Genomic DNA, 18419 nt, shown 5'->3' on the forward strand with positions numbered 1-18419 from the left:
TGGAGGGATGTGAGAGGGACACACAGAGGCACGAACACAGGGATGAGTGGAGGGATGGATGGGGGAGGGGTGGAGGGATGAATTTAATGGATGGAGGGATGAATAGAGAGATGGATGGGTGAATGGATGGAGGGATGGCTGGAGGAATGGATGGCTGGAAGAATGGGTGGAGGGATAGATGGAGGAAGGGATGAATGGAGGGGTGGGTTGAGGGACGGATGGGAGAGTAATGGATGGAGGGATGGGTTGAGGGATGGGAGAAGGATAGAGGGATATAGGAGGGATGGGTGGAAGAATTAATGGAAAGATGGGTGGAGGGATGGATGGAGGGAGGGATAGATGGAGGGAAGAGTGGAGGAATGGGTTGGTGGAAGGGTGGAGGGATGGGTGGAAGGATGAGTAGAGGGATGGATGGAGGGAGGGATGGATGGAGGGAGGGATAGGTGGAAGAATGGATGGAAGGATGGGTTGAGGGATAGATGGGGAGGGATGGAAGGATGTAGGAGAGATGGGTGGAGGGATTGGTGGAGGGAGAGATGGATGGAGGGAGGGATGGATGGAGGGAGGAATGGATAGAGGGAGGGATGGGTGGAGGGATGTGGGATGGATGGAGGGAGGGATGGGCGGAGGAATGTGGGATGGATGGAAGGATGGATGGAGGGATGGGCGGAGGAATGTGGGAGGGATGGATGGAGGAATGGGTGGAAGAATGTGGGAGGGATGGATGGAAGGAGAGATGGATGGAGGGATGAGTGGGGGAATGTGGCATGGATGGAAGGATGGGTTGAGAGATGGATGAATGGAAGAGTGGATAACAAGATATGGGATGGATGGAGGGACAGGTGGAGGGGTGATGGACAGACTCCAACCTTGGGTGGAGCTCCTTTGAAGAAGCTTCAATCTATCCCTGGGATGCTGGCTGTGGAACAACGGTCCCCTGAGTCTTGGACCTTTTGATGAAAAGTACTGAGACTGCAGCAGGTTTGGTGTTTTGTTGGGGAAAACTGGACTGAGAAAGTGCCCAGTCTGGCTGCATGGTGGTTCTCTGGGGAGGCCGGTATGGAAAGAAACAGTCTTGAGTGAGAGGTAAACTCTCAAGCGCTTCCACTGTGGCATGTAACACGCTAAGGGACACGTATTCCTGTTCAGTCCAGACCCTGGGGCTGCCCAGCGAATGAGGACACCAATTTGATGAGGGCAGCTCTGCAGAAACCCCGGAGGGGGGCGCGGGGCCGGTTGTGGACTCAGATTGTCTTGTGCCACTGCCATTGAAATCATTATTTATCAGCAGAAAACAAAAGCAAACCTCAGCTAGAGGCATGGGAGAAGGTGGACCTGAGTTCGAATGTGAACTCTGCCAGTTGCATAACCTTGGCCGAGTCACTCAAGCTATGTGAGCCGACCTCATCTGTAGCACAGTAGGATGACAGTCCTCACCTCCTAGGGTGTGGCTGGTCCTGGCTCAGGGCCTGGGTACAGGGAGGACGTGCTGAGTGGTAGGTGGAGCATCACTCATGGTGTGAGTGACTGTCTGGGCAGAGAAGCCAGAGGAGAAGCCCAGCCACACGGCCCACACAAGGGCGGCCACCTGTTTACCCACTCATTCCTCCAAAGGTCTCCTCTCTGGGACCCCGAGGATCCAAGAGTCACCAGGATTCCAGGACCTCCAGGATGTGTGGAGACACTTCCAGCTGCCCTTCCCTCCTTTAAGTCAGACTCGGACCCTTTGGCTCCCGTTCCTCAGCCCTGCTACTCCTGCCTGTACTAAGGGCTCATTTCGGTACCATGGTGGGGGGTGTGTGCATGTGGGTTCCAAGCACTGCGCTCTGTTGCTGACTCAGTATCCATGTGTTCTAGACATCAGATCATTTTCCCTCCCTCATCACCTCCACACCCAAATCAGTGCATCAAGGGACAGCAGAAAGTTCTAGGCATGGAAAGCCTTTTAAGCAGCAGCATCTATTTGGGGGTACACACAGGCATCAATAAGGCCTGGCGTTTGGACTTGGCTTTTTCCTGTGTTGCTGGGTGACCTTGGGCAGCTCACCAATGTGCTTGGCGAGTTGGTTTTTATGTTGGACCACTCAATACAGTAACAGTGACTAGAAGTGATGGAGTGGCTTGTGGCTTAAAGGAGGTGACTATCACCTAGGCCAGCCACTCAGATTCAAGACACAGGATTGGTTACTGCAACTATAAATGCTGTTAAAATATAACGACTTGAAAGTGACAATGTGCGATGTAAGTGCAATCTTATGTAGTATAAGGTTAGTTCACATAGCGATAGTGTTAAAATATACCACAAGTCAATAAATAAGATTATATTGCCTTTTATTTTTATTTTTTAAATTTTTTTGAGATGGGGTGTCACTCTCTCACCCACGCTGGAGTGCAGTGGTACGATCTCGACTCGATGCAACCTCTGCCTCCTGGGCTCAAGTGATCCTCTCACCTCAGCCTCCCAAGTAGCTGGGACTATAGGCGTGCACCACCATGCCAGGCTAATTTTTGCATTTTGGTGGAGACAGCGTTTCACCATGTTGCTGGTCTTGAGCTCCTGGACTCAAGGAATCCGCCCACCTCAGCCTCCCAAAGTGCTGGGATTACAGGCATGGGCCACCATGTCCAGCCTTCGATTACACTGCCTTTTATAAGCTGCTTTTGGATCAGATTAACGCATCTGTGGCTTCCGTGAAAGAATATATTGCATTTAAAAATCACAGTTACGGCTGGGCACGGTGGCTCACGCCTGTAATCCCAGCACTTTGGGAGGCCGAGGCGGGTGGATCACGAGGTCAGGAGATCGAGACCATCCTGGCTAACATGGTGAAACCCCATCTCTACTAAAATACAAAAAAAAAAAAAAAAAAAAAAAAATTAGCCAGGCATGATGGCGGGTACCTGTAGTCCCAGCAACTCGGGAGGCTGAGGCAGGAGAATGGCGTGAGCCTGGGAGGCGGAGGTTGCAGTGAGCCGAGATGGCACCACTGCACTCCAGCCTGGGCGACTGAGCGAGACTTCATCTCAAAACAAGCAAACAAACAAACAAAACACACAGTTACAGTGATTTGCTAGATTTTACCTTCAGTGAGGTGGGAGCCCAGAGGGTGCCCATCTGTGCAGAAGAGAGACAGGGTGTCACTGAGGGCTGACTGGGTCCTTGCTGGCTGCGGATGACAGGTGGAAGGGTGGAAGCAGGTCCAAGGAGAGGGGGCCTGGGGCTTGGTGGGGGTGGACCAGGAGGAGGCAGATGCTGGACAGAACACAAAGGTGAACTGCTGGGACTTGCTGCCTGCATAGCTGCCGGGGACGATGAGACAGGTGCTCAGGAGGACACTGCGGTTTATTGTTCAATGCCTGAGATCATGGTGACGCTCAATTCCTTTGTGGTTTAAAAATCAACTCCTGCCCAAGCCCCACTCCAGGCAGACGTAGTTCTCCCGTGCTTGTCCCTCCATCCATGTCACCCTCTCCTAGTCACTGCAACCGTGATCAATCCCTGGTTGTCAACTCAAACCTCAGTTTCTCCTGGAAGCTTTGCTGTCCCCTCCCTGGGGGTACCCTGCCTCATGCCCTCCTCCACCACCTGTGACCCTCCCCCATACTTGGGGTATGTGGCCCGTGCTGGCACTTCTCACTTCCTGGTTTCATCTACTCGGCTGGACTGGCAGCTGCTCACTGGCAGTCTGTGTAAGCAGCTTCCCCTGGAGCCCATCTCCAAGGTGTGATGGGACTCTCGCCCCCTGGAGGTGTGCAGCAGGCAGTCCTGGCGAACAGCCCTGAGTCCAAGCAGGCTGGATGGTAGTAGGATTTTCTGGAACAGTGTCCTCTCTATTAGTCTTCCCAGCATGTGCCTTGGGTCCACACAATCTCAACCTGCTCATTACACCCACACTAAAGATTACAAAGGGAGCTCCTGCCCTGTTTTCTTTACCTTCTGTTTTATTTTTGAGACAGGGCCCCACTGTGTTGCCCAGGCTGGTCTTGAACTCCTAGACTCAATCCATCTGCCTGCCTGAGCCTCCCAAAGTGCTGGGATTACAGGCATGAGCTGCTGTAAAAGCCCCACCAAGCTTTTATTCATTGAATCACATCCATCCTACCCTCAGAGCCTCCAAGGATTCTGGGAGGCGCACAGGGCCGGTGAATGTCCCCATAATGCAGATCAGGACCTGGAAACCAGGGAGGCCTGAGTGGCTCAGGGCCACTGTGGTGAGGTCTGTGTCTCCTGACTTGGGTCTTCTCCAGGGTCAACCCCAGATTTTCTGTGCAGCCCCTCCTGGGTGCAGCCAGGTGCCTGGTGGTGACAGCACCACCAGGGGGCAGCAGGTACCCATGGCATTATTGGCGGGCAGCTGCCTGGGTCCTAGACCTGGCCGGTCCTCTTGGCCAGAGCAGGTAGGCCAATGACAGTGAGGACAGAGGCCCCCTTCTTGCTGAGGGAGCCACCTGGGGAAAGAGACATTTAGTGCATCAATGCCCCGTGCTCCAGGCGAGGGCTTGGGAGAGTGGGTAGTTCTTCCTCTCTCAGCCCTTTCTGTCCCACCACGGTGGGAAGCCTCTGGATAATTTATCCGTCCATTCTTCACAAGCAAGTCCGGCGGGAGCGGTATCTCCCCACTCTAGAGCCGAGGGGTCGAGGCTTTGCAGGAGGAGGCATCAGCACAGGCTCTCAGATGGGGCCGGCTCAGGTTTCACTCCTGGCTTTCTGATTTCTCAGGGAGATGCTGATGGGTCCAATCTGCTGCCCCATCTTCCTCCGGTGAGCAAGGCTCTCCCCCTTGCCCTAAAGGTGCCCACTGCTGCTTCCTCGGGGAAGGGCAAGAGACGGGAGCCGCCGGCTCACCTGTCACCTGGCCTGAGTTTACCGCTGCAGGCCAGACCCTAAGCGGGGACCCCCTGCTTCCACTTCAAGTGGAGAAGGGGCGAATCTGACTCTCTGCAGAGGCTAATTTCCAGGACAGAAGCCCCATCGGAGGCCCTGGGCCCAGGGGACCCTCTCTGGGCTCCCTCCTCGCATCCCCCTGTTCCGGCACCTGCACAAGGAAGCCAAGGGGTAAGGGGTCCGGGGGCTGCCCAGTGCTGCCCCAGCTCGTACAGGCCCAGGATTCCACCGGAGTCCAGGGTGGGAGCCCTCAGAAACTGCACCCCAGCCTCCGGGGCTGAGCTAGTCTCAGAGAAGGGCTTAGACTTGCCCGGGGTCCCCCAGTGAATCAGCAGTGAACACCCGCGGTTCCTGGCAGCTAAGCCAGGATCCATATAATTTCAATTGCAGAATCTGTTTGTCCTTGAAGCCCCTCCCACCGTCACACGTTGCCAGCTGGACAGAACGCGCCCCCACCACCCAGGGTGGGGCCCAGAAGGGAGATCAGGGCGGATCAGCACGGGGGCCGGCTGCGACCCTGGGCCGGAGAGCACCTTCCTGCCCTCACTTCTGTCACGCATTCCGTCCTGGACGCCAGGAACTGCCCGCTGGGCAGCTGCGAGTGGCCAGGACTCTGGGCCAAAAGCTGGGGAATCCTGGCCTTTATGCAGCGTCGGGGGGTCTTCCTGTGGGCCCCCGGCCAGGGCGGAGGACAGGAAGAGGGCTCTGGGAGTCCTGGTCCATGCGCCTTCGGCCTCAGCCTCGGGTATCCCGCTGGGGCGGCTTGATGGGCCAAGGGGGCTCAGGAAGCTTCGGCCCAGCCCGGTGCCCCCTCCCGAGTCTGAGATTTCCGAACGGCCATGCAAGGGCGCCCAGCGCGACAGGGACCACCTCCTGCCCTCCACGGAGGCCCAAAGACACCCAGGAGGGACGCCCGGCCATCACTCCAAGGGCGAGGTCGCTCCCCCATGGAGAAGGGTTCCCCAAAGTCCGAGCGCCCTCGGAGAAAGTCGCCGGGACCCGGGCCTTCGCCTCAACCCCCGCCCACCGCAACTTTCGCGGGCGGTACCGGGGCAGGAAGTGGGGGGGCGGGGGCGGGGGCGGCGCTTGGGACGCGGGGAGGTGCCAGACGAGCGCTTCGGCCCCGCCCCTGCCCCGCCCGGCCGTGGCCGCGCCCCCTGCACCCCCAGCACCCCGGAGCCGCAGAGCCGCGGAGTTGTCGAGTCGCAGCGCCGGGCGTGAGGACTGCGGGCGGGGCGAACAAAGCGGCGGCGACGCGGACGGCCCAGGCCCGGGACGCGCGGAGCGAGCGACCCCACCGGGCCTTTGTCTCGGGCGGGGCAGGAGCGGCGGCGGCCGCGGGGCGCCCGGAGCGCAGAATGCGGCGTCCGGCGGCGCGAATCGGGGAGCGCTGCGGCGACTGGCTGCGTGGAGCCCGGCCCGGGGCCCGCGGGCACTTGCGTGTGTGAAGCGGGGAGATCCGGCGCGCTGCCCGTTGCCCGCCCCGCGGCCGCACGTGGGCGGGAGCGGCGGCCAGAGAGGAGCCCTAGGAGGAGGAGGAGGAAGAGGAGGGGACGCGCGGCGGCGCAGCGGGGGACCTGGGGCAGCCCGCGCGAAGCCCCGCCCCGGTCCTGAGCCCCGCGCGCGCGGGCGGGATGCCCCGCGGCCGCTGCACTTTGGCTCAAGCGCTGCCCTGAGCCGGTCGGGCCCGCGGGCGCCATGGAGCAGTGGCGGCAGTGCGGCCGCTGGCTCATCGACTGCAAGGTCCTGCCGCCCAACCACCGGGTGGTGTGGCCCTCGGCCGTTGTCTTCGACCTGGCGCAGGCGCTGCGCGACGGGGTCCTCCTGTGCCAGCTGCTGCACAACCTCTCCCCCGGCTCCATCGACCTCAAGGACATCAACTTCCGGCCGCAGATGTCCCAGGTGAGCGCCCGGCGCGGCGGGAGGGCCTCAGGGCTCCGGCGTTCGCGCTGCCCGACGCGCGGACCGAACGCGGAGGTTGCAGCGGCGGCGGCCCAGGCGCCCTGGGACGCGGGCGGGCGACGGGAGGGCGCGCCCCGGCCCTCGGAGCTGCGACCTCAGGAGGCGCGAAGTTGGCCAAAGTCCCTCCAGCCTGGGTCGCGCCGCCGTCCCCCCAGTCCCCGGCCACTGCTCCGGTGCGGCGGTTCCGCGGTCTGCGCCGCCTGGGATGGGGGAGGCTCCCGCGCTGCGCTTGCTCTGCGGGGCCCTGCGAGTGGCCCCTCAGTCCCCAGGGAGCCTGCCGAGCCGGGTGTAAGCGTCGTGGGTCGCATCCTCGGGCCTCGCGCCTGCTGGCCGGACGCCCGTGGAAGAGCGGGCGCGGTCGCTGTGCCGGCCCGGGGCGCGGCTGGAGGGCCCGGGAGGGGCGCGGGGCGGGAGTCCTCGGGGCCGGAGGGAGCTGGGTTCGCCCCGGGCACCGCCCCCTCGCCGGCCTCCGCCTCTTCCAGGACCCGGGCCCGGGTTGATCCGCCTCGAGGATCCCCAGGGCCACTTGGCGCCGGTCCTGGCCCCCATCGCTTTCCTAACACCCCCACCCCTCCTTCGGGCGCTGAGTGTGGCCTTTGTCGCGGCGGAGACACGCGTGCGGCCGCGGGGCCAGGCAGTAAAATGCCTGCCCCGCCGAACGGAGCTGCTTTTCTTGGCCTCTTAAAGGGAACTTGGCTAAGACTTAAGCAGAATGGAGGCTTCCATCCTCTTCTCCGGGGGTCGCGGAGTCCTTACTGGGAGCAGCTTAGAAGAGGTCGGGGGAGGCAGAGGGGGTGCCAGCCGGGTCCGACCAGCACCAACGAGGCGCCACCTTTCAGCCAGCTCAGCAGCCCGTCACGGCGCGCAGTGGCAACTCCATGTGGAGAGGGATCATTCACCAGTGGGACTTAGGACGTGGTTCCTGGGAAGGAGGGAGAGTGAGTCACTAGCGATTCCAGGCTGGGCTGCCGAGGCCTCTGCCCTTTGGTGGTGACTGCGTTTCCTAGGAGACCGGGCCCTTCTCTGCTGGGTTGGGGGGGCGCTGACAAAGGCAAGCCCTGAGGGGAAGGGGCCGCCTTCCCACTGGGTAATTATTACCCAGCACCGCCTGGACCGGCTTAGTAGGAGCCCTCAGGAGCCTCCCTGGGAGTCAGCCCTTCTTCCCGCAGGGTGTCAGTGGTCAGGTGCAGGTGGCGGTCACCGCATCAGCGGGCTTCCCCAGATCTGTTCTCAGAGCCCCACGGGGACTGGGAAGTCTGGACTCCATTTTATGGCTGGAGAAACTGAGGAGAAGGGTAGCTGTGGGGGAGCAGGGCTGGGCCTTGAACCGAGGCGGCTGCCTTTGATGTGAGTTCCAGGGGCTGCCCAGGCTGACTTGCTCGGGCAGGATTTCCGGCTGCTTGCAGGCTGGGGCTCAGGGCAGAGGCAGGGCAGCTGGGTCAGCACAGAGGAGGCTTGGGAGGAACCCAACCTTGCGTCGTGGACTCGCTGGGTCTCCGGGCTGCCCCTCCCCAGCTGTGGTTTGGGAAGATGGGAAGAAGAGGGGGCCCTGGCTGTGGCAGGTGGCTTGGCTCAGCCTTTGCACTGGAAGTTCAAGCCAGAGACTTCCTGGGGTCTCTGGAGCCATTGGCCAGGCAGCAATATGAACCCCGATACAGGCCCCTTGAGCCTTGCTGCTGGGCCGGTGGAGGGGCGTCTGGGGGTCCCGCTGCCCAGCCGGTGAAGGGGTGTGTAGGGGCCCTGCTGCCAGACTGGTGGAGGGGTGTCGTAAGTGCCCTGCTGCTGGGTGGGTGGAGGGTGTGTAGGGGCCTGGGCGGTAGGAGGACCACATGGGTGTGTATCTGTGTGGCTCTCTGCTCTGATTGAATCCTGGCACTGTCCCCTCCCAGGTAGGCAATGACCTCCAGAGCCTCAGTTTCCCCATCTGTGTCATGAGAACAGTCATAGCAGTCCCCTCTTAGCCATGCTGTGAGGATTTGCTAAGGGCAGGCACAGAAGGCACACCCTTAGCACAGTGCCCATGAAATGACCATCACCTGGACACTGGCATGTATGGCCCCGTGTAGCTGAGGCTGACCTTGCCCTCCACTCCTCTGTCCCGTGGAGGGTGGGCCGCCTTTGTACGGCTGTTGCCTGCACAGGGATGGCTGCAGGTGCTCCCTTAACCCTCACGTTGGCTATGACGGCCCCATCTGTATGTTCACACGTGGAGAAACCCCTTTACTGCATCTGGCTGCCCACAGGAGCTGGGAGAAGGACTTCATTTCTCTGTATGGCTGGTGTTTGTTATCTGGGAAACTCACTTTCTTTTTTTTTCTTTTTGGAGATGAAGTCTTGCTCTGTCGCCCAGGCTGGAGTGCAGTGGTGCAATGTCGGCTCACTACAACCTCCACCTCCTGGGTTCAAGTGATTCTCTTGCCTCAGCCTCCTGAGTAGCTGGGACTGCAGGGACGTGCCACCATGCCCAGCTATTATTATTATTATTATTATTTGAAATGGAGTCTCGCTCTGTTGACCAGGCAGGCGTGCAGTGGCGCAGTCTCAGCTCACTGCAACCTCCACCTCGGATTCAAGCAATTCTCCTGCTTCAGCCTCCTGAGTAGCTGGGATTACAGGTGCTTGCCACCATGCTTGGCTAATTTTTTGTATATATATATATTTTTTTGAGATGGAGTTTCGCTCTTGTTGCCCAGGCTGGAATGCAATGGCGCTATCTCAGCTCACCACAATCTCCGCCTCCCAGGTTCAAGTGATTCTTCTGTGTCAGCCTCCTGAGTAGCTGGGATTACAGGCATGTGCCACCTCACTCAGCTAATTTTGTATTTTTGGTAGAGATGGGGTTTCTCTATGTTGGTCAGGCTGGTCTCGAACTTCCGACCTCAGGTGATCCACCCACGTCGGCTTCCCAAAGTGTTGGGATTACAGGCATGTGCCACCTCACTCAGCTAATTTTGTATTTTTGGTAGAGATGGGGTTTCACCATGTTGGCCAGGCTGGTCTCGAACTCCTGACCTCGTGATCCACCTGCCTCGGCTCCCAAAGTGTTGGGATTACAGACGTGAGCCACCGTGCCCGGCCCACACCCAGCTATTTTTTGTATTTTTTGTAGAGACAATGTTTCACTATGTTGGCCAGACAGATCTCGAACTCCTGACCTCGTGATCCGCCCGCCTCGGCCTCCCAAAGTGTTGGGATTACAGGCGTGAACCACAGCGCCCCACCCATGCCCAGCTATTTTTTGTATTTTTAGTAGAGATGGGGTTTCACTGTGTTGGCCAGGCTGATCTCGAACTCGTGACCTCGTGATCTGCTCACCGCAGCCTCCCAAAGTGCTGGGATTACAGACGTGAGCCCCCGCGCCTGGCTGAAACTGATATTTCTTAAGGGGTGGGGATGGGAGGGGGAAGAGGTCATCTCCACCCTTGGTGGTTGGGTCATAGAAAAATCACATCTGCCCTTTCTTACCTGCCCTGCTGTGGCCTAAGCACAACCTTAGGTGGGGGTTGCCGCCTGTGTTTAATAGGTGAGGCCATCAAGGTTCAGAGAGCTTGAGTGACTCCTCACCACGCCACCCCTCCTGCCCAGATCGGTAAGTGGCAAAACCAACATAGGGATTGCAGTCTCCCTCCCAAGACTGTTTAAATAAATGATGACTGCAGACCTTCCTAAGCTGGCTTGCTGTCTTGAGGACTTTCTGAGAGATGTCCCTGGCCTCGTTCTTGGGTTGTCATGGTGTGTGTCTGTTTTCAAGGGGTGGCTGGGATGGGGGGTGGGTGCCTGTGATCCCTGGCTAGTGAGTTGCAGGGTCCCTCGAGGGCACATGCTGGGGTGTCTCCCACCTCCCTGCTAGTCATGGCATATGGGGCCATCTAGCCTGGAGGCCTCTATAATGTTCCCTCCTTCCAGAATTGCCCCTGGCTTCCCATGGTGACATCCTATTTTCAGAGGACTTGGAGCGCCCCTCCCACTTTGAGTTTAATCTAGGCTGGGTTATTTGCCCTAATGGATCATCATAGCAATGTGCATTTATACAGCATCTGCTGTGCGCAGAACCGGGTGCTAGGAGGTGGTCACAGAGATCCCAGTTGCCCACCTGGTCATTTCTTCTGAAGCTGGCAGGGTCTGCTTTATTTTATTTTATTTTTTATCCAAAGTGCCTGGAAGCCCCATGGGTTTAATTAAACTAATTGGGTATGGCCACAATCTGCTGACCCTAACAAGAGACTGGGTATGTCTGGAGCAGCTTCGGTTGGGAGGTCCCGAGGTTGCCTGTGCCAGCATCTGCAGATTGCACCCTGAGGGCACCACCCGCCCAGTCTCTGACTTGCCCACATCGCCCTGGTAGCCTCTTCCCCGTAAAACAGATCAGGCAGCCATTGCCGGGACACCACGCAAAGGCTTGGCCCCGGGCCTGCCAGAGTCTGTCCCCAACCTCCGCCTCAACTCCCTGTGCTCCCTGCCTCTTCCCAGACACGCCAGCCTGGCGATGTTTTTGGCACCCCCCTCCAGGGCCTTTTTGATGTGTGCCATCATGAGCTGTGCGCTTGCTGGAAGACCTTCTCTCCTTCTAGCCTGGTTCTTCCTGTAGGAGCTGGTATCGGGGCTGCCTCCCCTTGGCAGCCTCCTTGGGTTTCACCCTCTTCCCACCCTGTCCTGCACGCGCTTCGAACCTCCGTCTCACTCCTTCACTGTTCTGGGGTCTCTCTGGCCTCGTCCTCTCCGCTTTTTGTTTCATTACACAGTACCCTTGCTGCTCGTTCTGCAAAACTCAGCAGCTGGACAGCTGGAGAGTGTAAAGGATGATGCTAACGAGGGACCGAGTGTGTCTGGAGCACCTTTGTGTGACTGCCCCCCTTCTGGGTCTGAGCCCCTCCAAGGCAGGGCCATGGCTGGGCTTGCTCCTCTCTGGGTCCTTCAGAACCTTGTGCGTTCATTAGAGGAATAATAAATAAATAAATAAATAATATATATATAATTAAATAATAAATAAATAAATAAATAAATAAATAATAATAAATCCCTGCCACATGCCACGCGGGCTTTGTGCCTGTGAGGGGAGGGAGGAGAACAGGCTGGGGCTGTCCCCGCTCTCGTGAGGCTTTTCGTCGCGCAAGGGCCCCAGTGGATGTTGATGAGGAGCTCGGTAACTGGAAAGTGACAGGGAAATACCCGAAGGGCTCTCGGTGGCAGCAGAAGGGGCCTGGCTGGTGTAGCCGGGGTCCAAAACACAGGGATGCCAGGAGCAGGGGAGGGAATGCCGGCTGTGAGGCAGACAGGGACACCTTTTCTTTTTCAGGGGATAGATTGTATTTTCTAAAAAAATTTGAAAATATCTCAGTCGTAGGAAAGTTACAAGTACAGCACAGGTAACTTGAACCATTTGAGGGGAAGTATGGGGCTCAATGCCCCGCACCCCAAATGCATCAGTGCGTTTCCCACAAACAAGGTCATGCTCCTCTGTAACCACAGCACCGCCATCCCCATCCAGCCAACAGCAGCAATCCGTGACCCGTCTGCTTCTCCACAATTGTCCCAGCAAATGCCCTTCACAGCATAGAACAGCCTTAGGGCCCTGGGCTGCCAGTGGCTGTGTCCCCCTCTGTCAACCTGGGCCCGTTCCTCAGCCTTTCTTTGATGTTCATGACCTTGACTTTTTGGAAGGTTACAGCCTCCTTTGGTTACAGAATGTTCCCCCATCAGCAGGGTCAGGCCATGCACCTGTAGGGGCCTAGCTCAGCCTCCGTGCTGCATCCTTCCTGCTTCCTCCTAGCAGTTGGCACGAGGCTTGGATGTGTCCCATTGCGGGTGATGTTGTGTATAATTACTCTGTTAAGGTGGAGTTTGCTTGATTTCACTGCAAAGTTACTTTGCTTCCCTTTGCCCTTAACACATACTTAAAGAAGATACTTTGAGTCAATATAAATATCTTGCTATTTGCTTCTCCTTTTCTCCCTCCTTTCCTTCCTCTCTTATCCTTCTCTGCTCATCTCTCTCATTCTTTTCTTCCTTTTCTTCTCATCCATCTCTGCTTTTCTTTTTCCTCTCTCCCTCCCTCATTCTGTCCCTTCCTGCCATGTCTCCAGTTTGGGTTATGGTTTCCTATTTTATTCCATGCATATAACCTGTTACCATCATTATTTATGTTGATGCTCACACAGTCTCAGGTTTGGCCAGTGAGAACCGTGTTACACCAGCTTTTGCTTCCCTGTGTCTTTTGATTCGTCCTCATCATTCTTCGAGTGCAGAGGACATGTGAATACCGTGCCTGACTTCCTGGCACAAGATGTTCCAGGCTCACTTTGCGTTTCCATTGTCCCAGCTTAGGAACCAGCTGTTTGTCCAAGGAGCTGTGGTTCCTTGGTAGTGGAGAGGGGTATTTAGAAGGCAAGATCAGGGCTGGGCATGGTGGCTCATTCCTGCAGTCCCAGCACTTTGGGAGGCCGAGGCGGGCAGATCATTTGAGATGAGGAGTTTGAGACCAGCCTGGCCAACGTGGTGAAACCCCGTCTCTACTAAAAATGCAAAAATTAGCCGGGCATGGTGGCAGTCGCCTGTAGTTCCAGCTACTTGGGAGGCTGAGGCAGGAGAATCGCTTGAACCGGGAGGTGGAGGTTGCAGTGAGTGGAGATCGCGCCACTGCACTCCAGCCTGGGTGACAGAATGAGACTCCATCTCCAAAAAAAAAGATCCAACTCCCCCCACTTTGCAAAAAAAAAGAAGGCAAGGTTGGATGAGGTGTGCTCAGTGCTGCTGGGGTTTTCCTGCTTCCAGGCACTCTCAGTGTTCACACCTGGGGAATTGGTGTATGTGTGTGTATTTATTTATGTATGTGTCTCTGTATCCATATATGTCTATACATGTTGACATGTGTATTTGTTTTCTGCCTATATTAGTGCTGCCAGATAGAAATATAACGTAACCCACATCTATATTTTCAGAATTTTGGTGGTTGCAATAAAAAAGCAAAAAGAAATGTGTAGCACTAATTATAATAATATATTTTACTTAACCTATGCTATTTTTTTTTTTGAGACAGGGCCTCCCTTTGTCCCTCACGCTGGAATGAGTGGCACAAACTTGGCTCACTGCAACCTTTGCCAGCCATGTTCGAGTAATTATAGCACCTCAGCTTCCTGAGTAGCTGGGACTACAGGCTTGTGCCACCACGTCTGGCTAATGTTTGTATTTTTAGGAGAGATGAGGTTTCGCCACATTGGCCATGCTGATAACCTCTGCGTTTTCAACAGGGGCATTATTGCTTTTGAGGGGGTGAAAATCAAATCTTTGGGGATGAAGAAATATTATTCTTATGGATTATTTTTAGAGACAGGGTCTCATTCTGTTGCCCAGTCTGAAGAGCAGTGGTGTGATCATGACTCAGTGCAGCCTCAAACTCCTGGGCTCAAGGAATCCTCTCACTACAGTCTCCCAAGTAGCTGGGACTACAGGTGTGTACCACCACGCCCAGCTAATGTTTTAATTTCTTGTAGAGACGAGAGCTTGCATGTTGCCCAGGCTGGTCTTGAACTCCTGGGCTCAAGCAGTCCTCATGCCTTGACTTCCCAAAGTGTTGGGATTACAGGCATGAGCCACTGCAGTCAGAAGAAATCTTATTTTCATGAATAAACTACAGATGTGCATGCCACACAAAACACAGAGACAGGCCGGGCACAGTGGCTCACACCTGTAATCGCAGCAGTTTGGGAGGCCGAGGCAGGCAGATCACCTGAGGTCAGGAGTTTGAGACCAGCCTGGCCAACATGGTGAAACCCCTGTCTCTACTAACAATACAAAAAATTAGCCGGGTGTGGTGGTGCACACTTGTAATTCCAGCTACTCGGGAGGCTGAGGCAGGAGGATCGCTTGAACCTGGGAGGCGGAGGTTGCAGTGAGCTGAGATCGCGCCACTGCATTCCAGCCTGGGCTACAGAGTGAGACTCCGTCTCAATAAAACAAAACAAAACAAAAAACCCACAGAAACAGTGCTTCTGCAGTATTAAAATTTCAGGCAGGGAGGGAGATTAGGAAAAGTATCTGAAAAGGCTCCTTGGAGGGATAATAATGAAAATGAGGATGAGAAACTTTCATCTTGCAAGCATTGGCATTCCCGCTGGGCAGGAGCCCGGGAGCATGGGGTGGGGTGGGGTGGGAGCCCTGGCTGTTAGTGACAGGGACTCACCGGGAGTGGGACTTGAAGGCTATGTTGAGCAGGATCCCAGGCTCAGGCCTGGGGTCAGCAGGAAGGACCCCAGGCCGCAAGGAGGGCATAACCTGACATTGGCGAAGATAAGAGATTTCTGCCGAGTGTTGCGATTGCAAAAACCCTGGCTTTGGTGTGGGGCAGGATGAGACCGGGAGGAATGCTGGGTGTGCGGCGTGGAGGCCGCTGTGAGAGTGATCTGCGTCTGCCTGCGGTTTGGGCCGGGCCTTGGAGATGGGTCGGGGCCCTGGCGTCAGGGCGGTGGACTTCTGGAGGCAGGACCTTGTTGGGGGTCTGGCGTGGGTGAGCGTCCGGCCCACCCCCGTGCCTCTGTGGAGCGTTTTCTTGCTCTGAGGCCCAGGTCATGAGGATGTCTCCCCCCTGGAGGAAATCTTTCTGGCCTTCCTGGAAGGACACTGGGTTCTGGCCTGGGTGGTGGGCAGCGTGGTGCCCTCTTTTGAGGTGACTTGTGAGGACACATGTTCGTCCCTGTGTCCAGGCCATGTCTGTGGGCTGTGGCTTCCCAGTTTGAGGGGTGGGATTCCCAGGACAGGGACAGCGTTGGCAATCCGGTGGGGCCAGTGTGGAAGAGCCTGGCTTTACGCAGATGCCCAGACCTGAGCCCCCAGCTGAGGCCCCAGCAGGCCTCCCTCCTGACTGCCCCTGGAGTCACCTTCTTCTCTCCCAGTGTCCCAGCCTGGCCACTGCCGTCTCTCTCCTAGAGCAGGCGGAGGTCTCTCCCAGTGTCCCAGCCCAGCCATTGCCGTCCCTCTCCTAGAGCAGGCGGCGGCAGATGTTTCGGTGCAGGGCTGGATGGTAAATATTTTAGGTTTTGTGAGCCAGACGGTCTCTGTCACGACTATGCAGGTCTGCCCTTGCAGCACGACAGCAGCCCTGGGTGGTCTGTAACCGGAGGAGTGTGGCGATGCTCCCATGAAATTTATTTTTGTAGAATGAAATTTGAAATGTATATCATTTTCACATATCATGAAATATTATTCTTATGCTTCCCCCACCAACCTGCTCAACCATTGAAAAACATAAAAACCTTGGCCGGGCGCGGTGGCTCAAGCCTGTAATCCCAGCACTTTGGGAGGCCAAGGCGAGCGCATCACGAGGTCAGGAGATCGAGACCATCCTGGCTAACACGGTGAAACCCCGTCTCTACTAAAAAAAATACAAAAAATTAGCCGGGCGTGGTGGCGGGCACCTGTAGTCCCAGCTACTCGGGAGGCTGAGGCAGGAGAATGGCGTGAACCCGGGAGGCAGAGCTTGCAGTGAGCGGAGATCGCGCCACTGCATTCCAGCCTGGGGGACAGAGCAAGACTCCATCTCAAAAACAAACAAACAAAAAACACAACAAAAACATAAAAACCTTTCTTGGCTTGCAGGATGTACAAAATCAGGCAGTGGGCCCTCCAAAACCAGGCGGCGGGCCCTCTAAAACCAAGCGGCAGCCAGAGTCTGCCGCGCCCAGTCCTAGGTCCCCTCTTTCGGCCTCCCGCCCCGCCAGCCAGAGTCTGCCGCGCCCAGTCCTAGGTCCCCTCTTTCGGCTTCCTGCCCCGCCAGCCAGAGTCTGCCACACCCTGTCCTAGGTCCCCTCTTGCCGTCTCCTGCCCTGCCAGCCTGGTCTACCGCACCCTATCCCAGGTGTCCCTCTTGCAGCCTCCTGCCCCGCTAGCTAGAGTCTGCTGCGCCCAGTCCCACGTGCCCCTCTTTCGGCCTCCTGCCCCACCAGCCTCGTCTGCGGCCACGTGTGCTGCAGCCACGCATGGTTTGGCGCTGCTACCCTGGAGGCACCCCCCCTGCCTGGTGTCACCCCCACCGAGTCTCCCTGGCCTTCCGTGCCCCAGCTTCAGGCACGCTGACTGCCTTCCTGTGCCTCCCAGTTCAGGGCCTTTCCCCTGCAGTTCCTTGAAGGGGAACCCTCTTGCCTGGCTCGCTGCTGCCGTCTGCTTAGAGGCCTGTCCTGGGAAACCTTTCCTGCCCCCAGGCCTGCTCGGGCCCCCTGACAAGGGCTCTTGGTCTCTTGGACTTTCCCCTTCTAAGTCGCACCGTTTGTTGTGTTTACTGTTCCATTTGTATCTAAAGCTTTTGGCAGGGGCTGGTCAAACAGGAAGCGATCAGTAAGAGCGGAGCTTTCTCCCAGGCCCTTGTGCCGGGAAGCGGACTGAGCGCTGCCATGACCCCAGCCGCCACCCTTGGGCAGTCTAGAGGGGACTTAGCTCTCAGCCCCATTTTCCTGATGGAGGCCGGGCTCCTCATGTCTGGAATGACACTGCCAGAAAGAGATCACTGGAAATGCTTGGAGACACGATGAGTGGCCCGCAGGGGCGGCAGTGGGGACCACACTGGCCTGCTCGGCCACACTTAGCATTTTTTTTTTTTTTTTTTGAGACGGAGTCTCGCTCTGTCGCCGGGGCTGGAGTGCAGTGGCCAGATCCCAGCTCATTGCAAGCTCCGCCTCCTGGGTTTACGCCATTCTCCTGCCTCAGCCTCCCGAGTAGCTGGGACTACAGGCGCCCGCCACCTCGCCCAGCTAGTTTTTTGTATTTTTTAGTAGAGACGGGGTTTCACCGTGTTAGCCAGGATGGTCTCGATCTCCTGACCTCGTGATCTGCCCGTCTCGGCCTCCCAAAGTGCTGGGATTACAGGCTTGAGCCACCGCGCCCGGCCACACTTAGCATCTTAATGGTGGCCGTGTCCCTCGAGCTCAGCCTCGTTGTCTGAAATGGGATGACCGTGGCCACCTTGCAGACTCTTGGAAAGATTTGATGCAGAAAGTGTGTGCCTGGCACCCAGCACAGTTTCTACCCCACGGCAGGCCCCACTGAGCCTCAGGACATGGCACCCTCACCCCGAGCCTGGCGGCTCACTCCCAGTGAAGGGCACCGGCCCTCGCCCGCTGTCTGCCCTCCCTCAGCATCAGAGCTGGGTGCAGCGGGCGGCCTGAGGGAGCGGCTCTCCTCCTGGGGCTGCTGCCTTACCACCCACCTCTCCTCCCCTCCCCTCTGGCTGCCAAGTGGAAGCTGAAGCCCTGGGCACGCTGCTGGGGGCACCTGGACACCGTACTGGTGTAGTGGGGTGTGGTCGTGGTCACTAGCGCCTGTCTGCAGAAGGACGCATTCTGGGGCAAGCAGAATCAGGTGAGCCAGATGGTCCTGCCACACCTAAGTCTGAGATGGGGAAGGGAGCTGTTAATAGTCACATGAGGACCATGGGTGAGGAGGAACCTGCCGGCGACGTGGGACGCTGAAGAAGGGGCCTCACCCCATCTCCTGCTTCCCCGCAGGGCCTCCTGGGTTGGACTGGGTAGAAGGCGGGGCACGTGCAGGCTTTGCCGTTGGCAGGGTCAACAGCAGGCTGTGCCAG

The 18419-nt window shown here is 57.3% G+C and overlaps 1 protein-coding gene across 5 annotated transcripts in view; it reads left to right on the top strand.

Annotated features, from left to right (window-relative positions):
* Positions 1-6079: 6079 nt before the first annotated feature.
* Positions 6080-18419, top strand: part of VAV2 (vav guanine nucleotide exchange factor 2) — a 236621-nt gene continuing 224281 nt past the window's right edge. For 4 of the 5 annotated variants that reach the window (XM_015116413.3, XM_015116415.3, XM_077965429.1 and 1 more), the window contains exon 1: positions 6080-6787. In XM_015116413.3, coding sequence (XP_014971899.1) covers positions 6584-6787 — 204 coding nt within the window. In that variant the 5' untranslated portion in view covers positions 6080-6583. 5 annotated transcript variants of the gene reach the window in all.

The sequence above is a fragment of the Macaca mulatta genome, chromosome 15 (assembly GCF_049350105.2).
Source record: "Macaca mulatta isolate MMU2019108-1 chromosome 15, T2T-MMU8v2.0, whole genome shotgun sequence".
In the NCBI taxonomy this organism is placed as follows: Eukaryota; Metazoa; Chordata; class Mammalia; order Primates; family Cercopithecidae; genus Macaca; species Macaca mulatta.